Source organism: Camelina sativa, chromosome 14 (genome assembly GCF_000633955.1).
Source record: "Camelina sativa cultivar DH55 chromosome 14, Cs, whole genome shotgun sequence".
Classification (NCBI taxonomy): Eukaryota; Viridiplantae; Streptophyta; class Magnoliopsida; order Brassicales; family Brassicaceae; genus Camelina; species Camelina sativa.
This window is the reverse complement of record NC_025698.1, coordinates 16,882,803-16,900,252: the sequence shown is the minus strand read 5'-3', so window position 1 is coordinate 16,900,252 and position 17,450 is coordinate 16,882,803. Positions and strand designations below refer to the sequence as shown.

Genomic DNA, 17,450 nt, shown 5'->3' with positions numbered 1-17,450 from the left:
CCATGAGGATGTCTTTAGTCGAGTTTAGTCCGTTTAGAGTTTAGTTTGGATCCAAAATTGATGTTCTGGACTGTTATGTTTTTCGGTTTTGTTTTGAGAACAAGGGGCTTAGGTTGTCATTGAGGTTTCCCAATGTTTCTTTTATTGCACTTCGATTCTTGCTGGAAAAAAAAAGAAAGCAAAAAAAAATTGTATTAGTGTCCTTAAAGCCTGAACTGTGACAGTTGGCACACGAAGATAGTCAATTTAAACATGATCAATTCATGTTGATGATGGATTTGTATAGATGATTAGAGATAGTGATGACGGTTCTGCACAGAGATAGTTAGTCATTCTTCTTATCATGAAAACTACAGGACATGTTCGATTTGGGTTGGAGGCTTCACTCAATATGAAGAAAAATAATTGGGAGACTCACAAAAAGTGAAAATTGTGTTATGTTCTGCTTGCAACTTTTCCTTTAGACTGTTTAAAATCTTTCAATGTCGGAGATGTCTGGGTCACTGTTTGGGTGGAGCAGCGATGTTACCCCTGTCGCAAAACGTATGTCTAATGTTACAGTGATTGATTGTTCCCAAGTCTGCTTGGTGCCACCTTATGGGCTGATCTATGATTTACTTACATAGAGCAATTTCACGTGGAAAACAAAGGTGCAAGTTTAACATGAGTTTTATCTCTGTCACTCCTTACAATAAAGTATCAAGTCATGAAGAGCCGAGGCTCATCACATTTGCTCACGTTATTATAGTGGTGCATCAATGTCAAATGTGAAGATAGATTTAGCAAGAAAAGGAGTAATGAAGAAAAAGAATAAAGAAGTTGAAACATTTGTTTTATCAAAACTACACAAATCGCCTACGCACGCAATAACTCTAACAATATCCAAATTTATTGGCCATTAAGTTATTTATGCGATCTACGAGGTAAATTTATCAGGCTTGGTGGAAAAAAATAAAGGAATGAAAATTAGAACATCACTTGATAATCAACACTTTCTCTTATTAGTCAAATAAACGGTGCTAATGAATGTTCTTTTTGTCTTAGGGAAAGGCAAGTCAAGTGTTCTTGAAACTCTTCTTCCTTTCGAAATAAAAGCAACAACATTTTTCTTGGGACTAGTTCCTAAAAAACGAAAAAGGATTATACACATGCCGAAGCGTTTTGCAGTTCTCACGTTTTCGTATTTAACACGAGTCACATTCAAAGCGAGGTGACCTTGCGTTTTCTCGAACTTACTTATAAAATTTGGTGTGTGTGTGTGTGTTTTCCAACCTTTTTAAAGGCTTCGGATCCATAGTGTAATCTGCCTCTCTTTATTTTATAGGTTTGGTCTTAAAATTGTTGATTTCCTTAAAAGAACAAGTTTGGTTGTATGCCACTCGGGTTCTAGGTAGGTTCTAACTAATCTTCATGTTCTGCTGGTAGTTTGGTTGCAAGGAGTCGTCATCAGGATCAATGGAGAAGCAATATGAAAAGAAATTCACATGGACGATAAAAATTTCTCCTATTTGCCACATCAATCTCATATTTCTAATGATTTCCTAGTTGGTGACTCCAAATGGTAAGCAAAATTTTTTTCATTCACTTTAGTTTTTAATGATATTTTGCATTGCTTTATTGGTTTTGCATTTTTCTTGCAAGGCGCCTTAGGATATATCCCAAGGGAAATGGAGTTAATAAATGTTTTTCTCCCTCTCTGGAGGTTGCTGATTCTGATTCTTTGCCTAATGGTTGGAAAAGACACATCAAATTTCGCATAACTGTTGTTAATCAAATGTCGGATAAACTTTCTGAACAGAAAGGTAGAATATATTGTGTTTCTTAATTATGACAGACAAAAGGTCCTGTTTAATGTTCTATTTGTCATAGACTTATCTGATCGGACTTGTGTTGCTGCAAGATTATAGTTATGAGTTGTGCAATTCTTGTTTTGACTTAAGTTCTATGTTTCGTGACTTGACAGTATCGCAAAACTGGTTTCATCGGATGTCTCCTACCTGCTGTTTCGTTGACATGTCTCCCGTTACGATACTAAATGAGAAAATTCATGGGTTTTTGGTGAATGGAGAAGTCAAGATTGTTGCCGAGGTTGGTGTTCTTGAAGTTATTGGCAAATCTGATGTGCTAGAGGAAACTTTATTAGTTCATGAAAGCATCAATGTCAATGGGTTTCAAGTACTTCCTTCGCAGGTAAGCTTTGTACTTTCTTTTTAATATGGTTTTCAGGATTCCAAACACTGCTGTCTGATATGGTTTTACTCTATACACGTCCATGTTTCACTTGCAGGTAGAAGCTGTGAACAGTCTATTTGAAGAGCACCCAAACATTGCATCAAAATTCCGTTCCAAGAACCCACTTCTGAGAACAACATACATGAATGTCCTACTAAACTTGACTGAGATTCTGTGTCAATCCACTGAGGAACTTTCTATTCATGATCTGGCCAAATCATATGCTACACTATCTTATGTGAAAGAATCAGGGTTTGAGGTTGATTGGTTGGAGAAGAAACTTAATGAGGCTGGTAAGACTAGTCTGCAAGAACTTAAGGAAGAGTTGAAAGTCATGAAAAACTTGAAGGAAAAGTTCTGCTGGAGTTCTGACGATAAGGTTGAACATCTCTTTATTCGAGATCCTTACGTCCTCACTGAAATTTCCCTATGTTTCTTTGATTGCACTTTGTTTCTTGATGGAAAAAGAAGGGGAAAATAAAATGAGTGTTATCTTTCTCTCTCATTATAACAAAGAATCAAATCATGAAGAGCTGAGGCTGGTCGCAATTGTTCACGTTATTGCTCGTGCATCCAACTTGTCAAAGTTGAAGAGAGATTAAGCGCGCAAGCAAAAGAGAACTGAACAAAAGATATAAAGAAGTTGAAACTACACAAATCGCCTAATACAATAACTTAACATTATTGATGTGACCTAGTAAGAGATAAATCATTATTTTATCAGATTTAGTAAAAAAAAAATAACAAATCTGAGGAAAAAATAACGAAATAAACTTGATGTTCGAGTACTTTAGTCCGTTTATAGTTTAGTTTGGATCTAAATTGATGTCCTGGACTGTTATGTTTTTCGGTTTTGTTTTGAGAACAAGAGGCTTAAGTTGTCATTGAGGTTTCCCAATGTTTCTTTTATTGCACTTTGATTCTTGCAGGAAAAAAGAAAGCAAAAAAAAAAATTGTATTAGTGTCCTGAACTGTGACAGTTGGTACACAAAGGTAGTCAGTTTAAACATCAATTCATGTTGATGATGATGGATATGATATGATTAGAGATAGTGATGACGGTTATTTAGAGATAATTAGTAATTCTTCTTTTCATGGAAACTTCACTCCAAGATGAAGAAAAACAATTGAAAGACTCACAAAATTATGGAAATTGTAAACCTTGTTATGTTCTTGCAACTTCTCATATAAAAAAATATTGCTTGGGGACTAGTAGTTCTTTAAAGAAAAAAAAGGATTCTTACTTTATTAATTATATGCTATTAAAAAAAAGGATTAGTATATATTGTAGCATATATGTAGCCGCATGAATAACCAACCTAATAAGAGCTGAGAGGAGCCGCAGCGTTTTCACATTCCTCAAGTTCCGTAATCAACACGATTCCCATTCAAAACCTACTAGGTGCGTTTAAAAACGAAGCGTCTTCTCTCGTATGTGGCTACTTAATTTATATAATTGCTGTCTCTGTGTGTGTGTGTTTTGTTCTCACTTCTCATTTTTTTAAAAACTTCGAATTCACATTGAAATCTTTTTTTTTTTGGTTCTGTGTTTAAATTGTTTTTTGATTGTTCGTTCTTAAATAAAAATTTGGTTGTGTATTAGTATCACCACTCAGAGTTCTAGGATTTAACCTAATTTTCATCAAGATCAATGGAGAAGCAATATGAAAAGAAGATCACGTGGACGATTAAGAATTTCTCCTCTTTGCAATCTAAGAAAGTTTGTTCTGATCCATTCGTAGTTGGTGACTCCAAATGGTAAGAAATCTTGGTTCTCTAATGTGTTCGTTCATTTATATTATTGGTTTTGGTTTATAGGTTATGGTTTTTGCATGCAGGCGTCTTACTGCCTATCCCAAGGGATATGGTGATAGTATTAACAAATGTTTCTCTCTGTTTCTGAGTATTGCTGATTCTGAATCTTTGCCTTCTGGTTGGAAAAGACACGCAAAATTTCGCCTAACTGTTGTTAACCAAATTTCTGAGAAACTCTCCCAACAGAGAGGTCAATCTTTCTAAGCCTTACAAATTAAATGTTCCTGCGAGATTCTAGTTAATGTGTTGGGCAATGCTTTGTTTTGTTTAATCACAAGTCTCCCAGCTGGGGTTACGGAGCAATCCTTCCCCTTACCAAACTTGTTTACAACAGTGATGGGTTTTTGGTGAATGGAGAAGTCAAGATTGTAACCGAGGTTTGTGTTCTTGAAGTTGTTGGCAAATCCGATGTGTTAGATGAAACTTTATTAGTTAATGAAAGCGTCGAATGCAATGGGTTTCAAGTTCTTCCTTCACAGGTAAGTAAACTACTTGTAAATACATATGGTAAGAGTCGCCGCTCACTATACTAGCTCCATATATGGTTTGTGGAACTGTTTTTAGATCACCAGAAAAACTCCTATGCTGTTTCACTTGCAGGTAGAATATGTGAACAGTCTGTTTGAAGAGCACCCAGACATTGCATCAAAAATCCGTGTGGAGAACCCACGTCTGAGAACAACATACTTGAATAGCCTGCTAACCTTGTCTGAGATTCTATGCCAATCCCCTGAGAAACTCTCCAATAATGATCTGGCCAACGCATATTCAACACTATCTTATTTGACAAAAACGGGGTTTAAGTTGGATTGGTTGGAGAAGAAACTAAAAGAGGCAGGTGAGACTCGGCTGCAACAACTTGAGGAAGAATTGAAGGACTTTAAGAAAAAGCTTTGCTGGAGTTCTTAGGATGATATCGTTTGATGAGTTGTTGTTATTGGCAGTTAAGAGTTTGGGTCTAGTTGGTGTTCTGGTCTCTTTGTTTTGGTCTTAATTTTGTTGTCATTGAGGTTTCCCTATGATTCTTTTATTGCCCTTTGTTTCTTCATGGAAAAAAAATTTAAAAATGTCTCAGTGAACATGCTGAGAATACATATTAACTAGTAGACCATGCGAAGATGACTAGAGAGACAGTGAGTATGTTACTAATTATATTTTATGATATAAAATCAGTTAATTTCTCACATCATAATAAAGTGTAGATTTGGAACCTTTACAAGAGAAGAACTATTTGGTTCATCAAGCTTCTTATTCATTTACCAAAACAACATTCTTATGTGTCTTTAGCTCTCTTTCTTGATCTGCTTTTACATGTCCCTTTCCTTTACTTTACTGGATCTTCCACGAGTTGCTCAGATACTGCATCTTGTCTTTTCACTTCCTCAAGAATCTTGTCTGTCTCCATACTTCTCTGTTGTTAATTTTCCTATAATATTCTCCAACTGTAAATCAAAACCAATAAAGCTTTAAATGAAGTATTTTTATCAAAAGTGGTGGAAGAAAAAAGAGAACGAAAATTAGAACATCACTTGATAATCAAACACTTTCTCATTTTTGGTCAAATAAACGGTGTTAAATGATAGTAATGATGATTTAGACTTAAAGCAAAAACATACCGCATTAATAAATAGTCCTATCAGCCCACCTATATGAACTATGAGGAGCCGAAGCCTTTCGCATTCCTCAAGTTTTTGTTTCATCTAGTTTTCGTTTGCAACACGATTCACATTCAAAGAGAGGTGATCGTGTGTTTTCTCGACCGTTACTTATAAAAATTGTTGTGTGTGTGTTTCCAACCTTAAAACTCATAGTGTAATCTGCTGGTTTTAGGATTTAACTATTCATATTCTGCTGGTAGTTTGGGTTGTGAAGAGTCTTCAACAAGATTAATGGAAAAGCAATATGAAAAAAAGATTACATGGACGATTAAGAATGTCTTCTCTTTACAATATCGTGAAATTTTTTCTGATAATTTCGTAGTTGGTGACTCCAAATGGTAAGAAATATTGTTCTCTAATAATTCGTTCATTTTAGGTTTTTTTATTTATTGGTTTTGGTTTGTGCATGCAGGCGTCTTCAGGCCTATAATGTGCAAAGAATTAATAGACCTTTCTCTGTGTTTCTCCATGTTGCTGATTCTGAATCTTTGCCGTATGTTTGGTTTGTGGGTATATATGTTTTCATTTCCCTAAAATCTGGATATCTGATAAGGTTTCCCTTGCATGTAGAACTTGTGAAAAAACTCTTTAGAGAGCACCCAGACATTGCATCAAAAATCCGTCTGGAGAACCAGCATCTGGGAACAACATACTTTAATTGCCTACTAAGCGTGACTGAGATTTTATGCCAGTCCCCAGAGAAAGTCTCCAATGATGATCTGACCAAGGCATATTTAACACTATCTTATGTGACAAAGTCAGGTTTTAAATTAGATTGGCTGGAGAAGAAACTGAGAGAAGTTGGTGAGACTCGTGTGCAAGAGATTGAGGAAAGCATTGAAGAACATGAAGCAAAAGTGTTAAGACATGGAGGCTCTGCTGGAGTTCTTACGATGATCTAGTTGTAGGTATATAGTTAAGAGCTTGGATCTAATTTGGTGATTTCGTCTATTTCTTTATGTCTTTACTTTGGAACTGAGTCCTTAATCTTAGGGAAGATCAAGAGACTTGTTTTCATTGAAGTTTCCCTATGTTTATTTATTGCACTTTGTTTCCCTATCATAAATATGAAGATGATTAGAGATAGTAATGACGCTTATGCAGTAGTAATTCTTTGTTTCATGGAAACTACAGTGCATGTAAGATTTGGTTTGGAGGTTTATAAGGGCATTCCCATCAGTCATACTGAGTGAGTGTCTCTTTATTTAAGAAAAAATGAAAAATCAAGAAAAATAGGAGAGACGGTGTGATAGTGTCTCTGCACAAACAAATTAAGACACTCTAAGATCTTTATTTGCCAGATGTCTTATCTTTAGTGGTTGACATTTTTAAAGAAATCAATTGTATTAAAATGTGAATATTATTAAACTTTGACCCCCCATTTAAAGATATTACCAATGGAAAAATGCTCTAAAGCTTCACTTCCAAGATGAAGAAAATCAATTGAGAGACTCACAAACATACTGAAATTGTAAACGATATGATGTTGTTCTTGCATCTTTTTTCTTTGGACTTAAAAAGTAAAAAAAAAAAAAAATACTAGGGAGTAGTTCTTAAAAAAAAGGATTATTATAGATACTATCAGGTCCGGCTCTTAGAGCATTCTCATCGCATATACTATGGGTGTCTTTAGTACTTTTTAAAATATAAATGTAAAACATATGTGAGGAGAGAGAAGAAGAGAATGTCTGCTGCAAGATATCCCGAATATATTAATAGAGAAGTACTCTCACAAAAAAGTTGAAGTGTCGCGCTCACAGAACTCCTGTGCCTTTCTAATAAATGCTCTTAATTCTCATTGTTATTTACATATAAATATGCCACTGAAATAATTATGAGCCAATGTTTTTCATTAATTTTTAAAAATAAAAAAGTTAATCAACTATTAAATCCAAAAATGTATTTAATTATCATTTTTATAACCTATTTACTTATTAAAAATAAATTAAATTTTACAAACAAGAAAAAAAAATATTCATTTATTTATCACTTTTATCATTTTTCTCATTGCATTTTTAAACTTAGGATTAGTTTAAATTAAATCTATTAGTTTAAAAATATTGCTTTATCTATTTAATGGTATTGATATTGATAATAATGTGAAACATAAAATATGTGAATTTAATTTTTAGAAACACAAAAAGACATCAAAACTTTCTACACCACTTTAAAATTCTTTTCCAAGTTCAAATATTTTACGGGTGAAACGTATTTTATAGAAAATAAACGCAAATTTGAATAAACGAAAAAAACGTTACCTACAGATTTTTTTTTATACAAACAAATCTTAAATCTCAAATAATAATTTTACTCATAATATTTTATTTAAATTGATTTATCCCGCACATAGTGTGGGTTGGTATCTAGTTAAAGACATCATTATAGACCCTTCTAACTTATGTGTCACTTTTCTACTGTTTTTCAATTCTATTATAATTTTGTATTTATTTTTTTAAATATGAGTTAAATACTTCCATCAATATCACTGATAAATATGCCCTTAGGGTGTGAGGGGTGTGCAACCCGCACCGGATCCCAACTTTTTAACAATTTTTTCTTTGCATTTGAAGGTCCTAAAGTATCCAATAATTATCAAAAGGGTCCAAATCTTTAAAATGTTACATATTTAGCCTACAATTTTTTTATAAAAAAACTATTTTAGCACCCGGCCCAATAAATTTTTGAGCCGGACCTCGATACTATATAACACATATTGTAATCTTGATCAATATATGTTGCCGCATGAATTAGCCAACCTAAGAGTTGACTTTTAGGAGCCGAAGCGTTTTCACATTCCTCAAGTTTCAGTAATCAACACGGTTCCCATTCAAAACCTACTAGGTGCTTTTAATACGAAGTTTCCCTTCGTTTTCTCGTATATGTGGCTACGTTATATAATTGTTGTATGTGTGTATGTTGTTTTAAGTTCTTTAAAAAAAAATCGAATTCATAGTGTAATCTTCTTTTTTCTGGTTGTGTTTAAATTGCTGTTTGATATTTTTTTTTGATTAACAAATTTGGTTGTGAACCACTCAGGGTTCTAGGAAAAAACCTAATTGTCATCAAGAACAATGGAAAAACAATATGAAAAGAAGATCACATGGACGATTAAGAATTTCTCTTCTTTACAATCTGAGAAAATTTATTCTGATCATGGGTTTACATGGTATTGTCTTTTTTGCTTTATTTGTTTTTGTTTTTGCATGCAGGCGTCTTCTGGCCTATCCCAAGGGTAATTGGCATAGTATTAATAAATGTTTGTCTCTATTTCTGGATGTTGCTGATTCTGAATCTTTGCCTTGTGGATGGCAAAGACACACAAGATATCGCCTAACTGTTGTTAATCAAATTTCAGAGAAACTCTCCCAGCATAGAGGTGATGAATCTCTAGCCTCTCGCTAGATTGCTTTTATAAGGCTGACAAAGGAAAGTTCATATTTTGTGTCATGGTACTTTATGTAGCTGCGAGATTTTGGTTATGAGTTGTGCGGTTCTTGTTTAGACTAAAGCTTTATGCTTCTTGACTTTACAGTATCACAAAAGTGGTTTGATGAGAAATCTACCAGCATAGGTTACCCATCAATGCTTCCCCTTACAAAACTTGCAAATGGGTTTTTAATGAACGGAGAAGTCAAGATTGTAGCCGAGGTTGGTGTTCTTGAAGTTCATGGCAAATCAGATGTGTTGGAGGAAACTTCATTAGTTAATGAAAGCATCAATGTCAATGGGTTTCAAGTTCTTCCTTCACAGGTACATAGAAAATGTTTTTCAAACAAAAAAGAAATCGTAAGAATCAAACTCTATAGTTCAGTTTCTTGTACATATCCAAGATTGTGGGTCTGTTTTCAGGTCTGCAAAAATTCCTATATGATATGGTTTTCTTTATTACGTCTAATTTTTCACTTCTAGGTGGAAACTGTGAACACTCTCTTTAAAAAGCACCCAGACATTGCATCAAAATTCCGTCTAGAGAACCCACATCTAAGGACCACATACTTGAATGTCCTGATAACCCTGACTGAGATTCTATACCAGTCCCCTCAGAAACTCTCCAATCTTGATCTCGCCAATGCATTTTGTACACTATCTTGTATGAAAAAGGCGGGCTTTAAGTTGGATTGGTTGGAGAACAAACTGAAAGAGGTTGGTAAGACTCTGCTGCAACAACATGAGAAAGAGTTGAAGGAATTAAAGGACTTGAAGGAAGAGTTTATGCTAGAGTTATGACGATGAGGATGACTTGAGTCGAGTTTAGCCCATTAAGAGTTTGGACCTAATTGGTGTGTTTTAGTTTAAAAAACCAATGTCCTCTTAATCTTGGAGAAAAGAGGCTTCAGTTGACATTGAGGTTTCCCTATGTTTCATAAATTAATGCACTTTGTTTTGTTGATGAAAAAAAAAGAAGTGTGTTTGTGTCCTTTCCTAACTGTGACAGTTGTAGTCAAATTAATATCAATTCATGTTGATGATGCATATGAAGATGATTAGAGACAATGTCCAAGATGAAGAAAAAATAACTGAGAGGCTGCACTAAAAGTGGAAATAGTGTTATGTTCGTGGTGCAACTTCTCTGAACTTAAAAACAGATACTTCCTCTGTTCCTAATAGATTGATGTTATAAAAATTATTTTTGTCCCTCAAAGATTGATTTTGTAGATTAAAAAACTAAAACAATCATATTATTTTATGCTTTTTGACACATGTCATTTATCAATTAGTTATGAGATCAAAGAGGAAAACAATGAGGATCAAATGTTTGTCTGTCTTTCCCAAGGTAATGCTGTTTCTTGGGAAAGGCTGTTACTAATCTACAAATGGTGTTGGTATTAATAAATATTTGTCAGTCTATCTCAATGTTGTTGATTCTGAATCATTGACTTCTTATTGGTTCAGACGCATCAAAATTCGCATAACTGTTGTTAATTAAACGTCGGAGAAACTTTCCGAACATGCAGGTAGATTATATATGTTTCTTAAGGCTGACAAAAGGTCATTTTTGATGTTCTATTTGACATGGGCTTGTCGGACATTGTGTTGCTGCTAGATTCATTTTTACGTTTGGTACAGTTCTTGTTTTGACTTAAGTTCTATGTTTCGTGACTTTATAGTATCTTACAAAAGGTTTGATGAGAAGTGCAAAAACTGGGGTTTCCCAGAAATGCTTCCCCTTACCAAACTTGTTGACCAAAATGATGGGTTTTTGGTGAATGGAGAAGTCAAGATTGTAGCCGAAGTTGGTATTCGTGAAGTTGTTGGCAAATCTGATTTGGAGGAAACTTTATTAGTTAATGAAAGCATCAATGTCAATGGGTTTCAAGTTCTTCCTTCACATGTAAATTAAGTACTTCTAACCATATAATTCACTTTCTTGTATAAACTGCGTATTAGGGTTGTGGATCAGTTTTTCAGGTCTCTAAAAATGTTATCTGAGAAGGTTTTACTTGATTCGTCTATGTTTCCCTTGCAGGTAGAAGTTGTGAAAAATCTCTTTAGAGAGCACCCAGATATTGCATCACAATTCTGTCTGGATAACCCACATCTGAGAACTTCATACTTGAATTGCCTACTAAGTTTGACTGAGAATTTATGCCAGTCCCCAGAGAACTCTCCAGTGATGATCTGGCCAAGGCATATTCTACACTATCTTATGTGACAAAAGCAGGGTTTAAATTAGATTGGCTGGAGAAGAAACTAAAAGACGTTGGTGAGACTCGGGTGCAAGAGATTGAGGAAGAATTAAAGAACATGAAACATAAGTGTGAAGACATGGAGGCTCTGCTGAAGTTCTTACGTTGATGTTGTTTGATGACTTGAATTGTTGTAGACAGTTAAGTGTTTGGATCTGATTGGTGTTTTTCGTCTCTTTGTTGTTGTCTAACTTTAGAACAGAGTCCTCTTAATCTTTGAGAAGATCAAGATACTTGTTTTATTTTATTGCATTTTGTTTCTTGATGGAAAATAAGTTTTTAAAAATGTCGTAGTCTCTCCATTAATCATGATGATCATAGATATTGGCATTCGTTAACATGTCGATTTGCCTAGGCGTTTTCTAATGCATTTCGCAAGTATTATACAAATCGTAACTTTTTCCTAGTGCATATTAACAACAATAACTATATTTTATTTATTTCATTAATTACAAAATTTATTTGACACAACTTCATCAGAAAAAAGAAATAAATTAAGTATAATTATTTTGGAATTACAAAGTATTTATTCAAAATTTCATTTAAAGCATTTGACACAACTTCATCAGTTTAAAGAAAAATTACAAAGCATTTATTCAAGAAAAAAAACAAATTATGTTATGGATTTCCACCTATTAATCCCATCTCCTTTTAAACACTTCCAAATCGACAGAGGTATGTACTTTTCTTATGAGATCAAAGAGGAAAACAATGAGGATCAAAGAACTATGCAAGTAGAGGTGGTCCAGGTCCAGGTCCAAGTTGAACAATAACACAATTACACGAGCAGAGACGGAAATGCAGGTCAATACATTATACATGAATATCTTTTTTTTGTGAAACTACATGAAATTATTAAAAATGAAATTGCATGTACTATTTGGGCTTCACAACATTATTAAACTATTTTTTTAATGTATTAAGAATGTACTGAAAGATTAGTTAAAATTATTGCTTACTATCTAAAATGTGTCATCTCTCTATATGTGATAAGTATTTCAAAGTGCGTAAAAAAAGTATCTAAAATACATTAAAAATATTTAAGAAACTACTAATTATGAGAAACAAATTTTTTCTTCCAAAGTTAGCACACACACTCAACTTTTCCAAATGTAGCATTTGTGATATCGAATATTAACTTATTAACTTAAATACTAAAATTTCTTATTTAAAAATTAAATTCACAATTTAAAATTTCTCCGGTGAACCTTGTGCTGAGTTCTCCGATCTGAGATCTTAATTTCTAAGTTCATCCTCATCAATTTCTGAGAGAAACGCCAGAACAATTTGTTTTTCGATTCACCTCTCAAGTCAACCCACTGGAAATAGACCATTGTCGCCGTCTTAGCTTGTTCCGGCGTTGACAAGTCATCTACTCAGTGTAGGCATACGATCGAAAAGATGCCTAAACAATTCTGATCTGAGAGAGAGTATGAGATCTATCTCGTTTTGCCGTTTCTAAAATCAAATGGAAGAGTTGGATTTGAATCTTTCTCCTATCTCAGCTCGTCCTCTCTCACAATTACCTCTGAATCTGAATAATCACTACCAAGACAACGAAGATGAAGAAGATGAAGAAGATGATGAAGAAGAGGATAATTACGAAGAAGAAGATGAGCTAAGCTTCAAGCCGTAGCAGCGGAGAACAAAGTGTATGACTCATGGGAACAAAGTGGGAGATCAATGAAAAGGAAGAGGAAAAACGATGGAAATGGTGGTGAGAGGCGGAGGAAAGGAGCGAGAGCCGTAGCAGCAAAGATTAGAGCTTTTGTTGAGAGAGTAATGTTAATGGAGAAGAAGAAGATGAAATATGTGAAGGAGACAATGAGGTTTTGTAAATAGATGGAGATTAGAAGGATTGATATGATTAAGACTTCTCAAGCTCAACTTCTTCAGTTTCCCAACTCTTCCTTTCATTATTCTTTCTAACTAGATAATATCATTAATCAAGCCAATAAAACAGAAGATGATGTTATGATTGTTGTTGTTGCAGACAAAAAAAGTGTTATGGGATGCAATGTGAACTTTTCTTAACTATAAGAGATGGAGATTAGAAGGACTGATTTGATTTATAAGACTACTCAAGCTTAGCTTCTTTAGTTTCTCAACTCTTTATGCATCTAATGCTTACAATTTTTCACAGACATACAACTTGCAAATCCAAAGTTGCCTATGTAGATGTTGGTTTCATATATTTAGGAAGACCTTCATAAAATTCAAGATTGTCTTCCTAAACATTATGAAATCTTTCCTAAACTTAGAAAAACATGTTTTAAAATCTATTTATTTGTTTGACCAAAATAAAATAAAAAATCTCTTTATTTATCTTTTGTCTTAATGTATTACATATTATTCCATTAGTAAGGGCAGGAATTTTGGTCTTCATGAATATAATTTTGGCGGACCCAGGAATTTTTTTAACCTAGGTCAAAATATAAACAAAAAAAATCGTCTTTAATATAAATATAAAAATCCTACAATGTTAAAAAAAATTATAAAAGCATCCTACGATCTTTCATGTTCTGAAATCTTGTCATCACAGTTTTGTTTGTAATAGCTTTGAATACATCTTTCTCGATAAAACAAACTAACCAATCATTCAAAAATTGATCTCCAATCCAATTACGTCGATATGTCTTTACGATCTTCATGGCTGAAAAACCAACTTCAAAAGCCTATAAACCAAAGGATATGACATATGTTTTCGTGTTTCCACCAACATTCTAGCAAGGTCTCCAAGATTCTCCAAATTAGAAAATCTTTCATCATGTCGAACATTATCAATGTAGATACATAATTCTTGCTCAAGAGAAATGAGCTCCCCTGAACTAAAGTCATCTGGGCAGAACTTAGATAACCTCAACAATTTTGAGAGATCAAAATCAGTAAATGCATCGATGGGAGATAGAGAAGCAGCATAAATAAGCAACTCAGTGTTCACCTCTTTAAAGCGGTCGTTAAATTCTTGAAGCTGCAAATCCAAGATAGAATATAAGCAATTGACCTTGTAATGATGCATATTTGATACTCCTGTCTTTTTTCTTCGTCTTTTTGAGTCTACAAAATCTGCCTCCATCTCCACCTTTTCAAGCGCATGTTTTTCACAAAACAAATAAACTTTCGTCATGAGAGAATTCCACCCACCATCCATAAATAACTGGAGTTGTCTCTTAGTTGATTTCACTAATGACATAGCATTTAAAATATCTTGATCTCTTCTTTGCAGTGCCACTGACAAGGTATCCGTGAGTCCTAAAAGGTGTATCATCATATGCAAATAAAACACAAAATCAAAGCTATGAAGTAATCAAGGAGACCATGAGCTTGACGTCTTTTCAAGTCATATGCGCCTTCATTCTCAATGTACTCAAGCACCTTTATGATAGAAGAAAACAACTGAATCATCCGCAATAGAGTTCTGTAGTGAGAATTCCAACGAGTATACCCTGGTCTTTGAAGAGAGATATCTTGATTCAATCTTGTTCCTGTACTGATTTCACCATTATTAATTTCTTCCATAATTTCTTTTCTGTAACTCTCTCGATCATATCTTTCCTTTTGCATGAGGCTCCCACTACATTCAGTAACAGAGAAATTATATCAAAAAAGTCGCCAACATTAAAATGTTTTTTGCAACTGCCACAACAACTAATTGAAGTTGATGAGCAAAGTAATGAACATAATATGCTGATGTGCTTTCCCACTGAATTATTGATCTTAATCCATTGAACCCGCCCTTCATGTTACTTGCTCCGTCATACCCTTGTCCTCTCACCCTTTTTATGCTCAATCCATATTTAGCAAACAAATCATCAATAGCAAATCTCAAAGATGTTGCAGAAGTCTCACTCACATGTGTGATACTCATAAATCTCTCTTTGACTATCCCACCTTTATCAACAAATCAAAACACTACCGCCATTTGCTCTTTGTCGGAAACATCAGCAGATTCATCCACCAGCAAACTGAAAACATCATGATTAATTTTTTCAATAACATATTTGACTACCTCTTCTGCAAAACAATGCACAATATCTTTCTGAATCTTAGGAGATTTCATCTGATTATTTCCAGGAGCATTATCTAAAATAACCTTACTCACAACTTCATTCTGCTCAGCAGTGTACTTCAAGAGTTCCACAAAGTTTCCTCTATTGACAGAATTTTCTGATTCATCATGGCCACGAAAAGCTAATCCTTGTTGCAATAAGTATCTTGAAGCATCAACAAAAGCATTCAACCGAATTCGATACTCATTTTTTGTAATATCGTTTTGTTTATGCAAAGCATGCTCAATAGACTGACCTTGTTTCATCAAGTTTTCACACTTTATAACTGCATTGTTGTGAAAACTATCAACACCTCCCACATGTCCTGAAAAACTCTTGAAATGATTCCACCTACAGAATACATCTGTGATAAATGCATCACTTTTTACGCATTTACCAGCATTATCTCTGAACAAGTAACAACACAGACAAAAAGCTTTTTCTTTTTTTCACATTGTACTCTAACCAATTCCTATACTGATCAAACCAAGCTGGATTAAATCGCCTCAATGTGTTTCCTATCAATATTTGTTTAAAAGTATGCCCACGAGGTTGACAAGGACCTCGAATCAAGTATTTTCGAATTACCTCATCTCTTTGATTCGGATGATAAATTGTTATTCTTTTTCGATCAGCATGATCCCAAGGTAAATAAATATCATCTGATTCACTGCGAAGTGGAGATGGTGGTTCATTGCGAGGTGTAGATGGTGGTTCACTGCGAGGTGTAGATGGTGGTTCATTGCAAGGTGTAGATAGTAGTTTTTCAAAGTATTCATTGTTTCGTCTGAAAAAATTAGAAAAAAAAATTGTCAACATAAAATAAAACCATGTATTGGAATCTTTATTTCTAAATATAATTTTTTTAAAAAAAATTGATTATAAAAGAAAATCGAGTTTTGTATCTAATAAACTTACTTGGTTTGAAGAATCTGATGTACTGAAGGCGTGAAGCATAAAAATTGAAAACACACACACGGAGTCACGGACACACACCAACACGACGATCGTTGCTTCTTTCTCTTTTTTGGTCGACTTAAAAAAGATGCTTGCTTCTTTGTTTAATATATAAGCACAGAATAAATTATTAGGGTAGATAAATTGGGCCAGATTTGTTTTTAATTATAACAAATAAAAGGCTTTGATTTTCTCTTTGTTATGGGCTAGTGGACTTTCGTTTTATAAATTAAGGGAGGTCAGATTTTTAAAATTTGTTTGGTTTGACTCAAATAACACTAAAATATACTCTAAAACTAGGAAATAATTTTTTTTTTCAAAATTTGGGCAGGTCAGCTGACCTCCCATTAATACACGTGGGTCCGCTCCTGTAAGGGGTAATGTATCAAAGACCTACCAATGTCCTAATTTTATGAAACATTCCAAAATTTCAATGAGTTCTTCCTAAATTATTAGTAAAGGGGTAATCTTTTTTTTATGAAGGTTTTCCTGAAACTCGAGAAATCTTTCCTAAATATATAGGAATCTTTCCTAATTTTCAAAGAATCCTTCATGAATTTAAATAAATGTTCTTACAATTTTTTTGTTTTTATGTTTTGCCTCAAATCTATCACAAGTTACTCCATCAATGAGGGTAATGATCCATCAAAAGCTTACCTTGGTCTAATACAATACTCAATTGTCATGCTTTTGAAGCTTTGTGGGGTTATATGCTCTGTTTTTTTTTTTTTGATAAAGGTCTTCTTGAAATTCAAGAAATCTTTCTTAAATTTTTTGGCATCCTTCCTGAATGTTTGATACAAACCCTTTTTATATGTTTATCAACGAAAATGTAGCTACCTACCAAAATATCCAAATCTTAATACAAAACCTTCATGAATATGTTTAAACAAGTTTTGTGGTGAAACCATCCAAAATATCAGAAATCCTAATGATGAAACAAAGACCATGTGAAAACTAAGAATCAAACTGTAAATACTCCAGTCTTTTTAAGCACAATTTCTTTGTAGTTGTCAACTGAAACCTTCAATCTTATACTCCCTCCGTTTCAA

General features: G+C 33.8%; 1 protein-coding gene and 5 pseudogenes across 1 annotated transcript; 5 read left to right on the top strand and 1 right to left on the bottom strand.

The window, feature by feature from the left end:
• LOC104743691 lies at positions 1,456-2,713 on the top strand (annotated as a pseudogene).
• LOC104743690 lies at positions 3,884-6,602 on the top strand (annotated as a pseudogene).
• On the top strand, positions 8,777-9,932 carry LOC104743689 (MATH domain and coiled-coil domain-containing protein At1g31400-like). Its single transcript, XM_019235969.1, has 4 exons — positions 8,777-8,871; positions 8,915-9,081; positions 9,238-9,455; positions 9,615-9,932. Exons 1-4 carry the CDS (start codon positions 8,777-8,779, stop codon positions 9,930-9,932), a joined length of 798 nt encoding a protein of 265 aa, XP_019091514.1.
• LOC104743688 lies at positions 10,864-11,501 on the top strand (annotated as a pseudogene).
• LOC109128687 lies at positions 12,013-13,321 on the top strand (annotated as a pseudogene).
• LOC109128686 lies at positions 14,040-16,034 on the bottom strand (annotated as a pseudogene).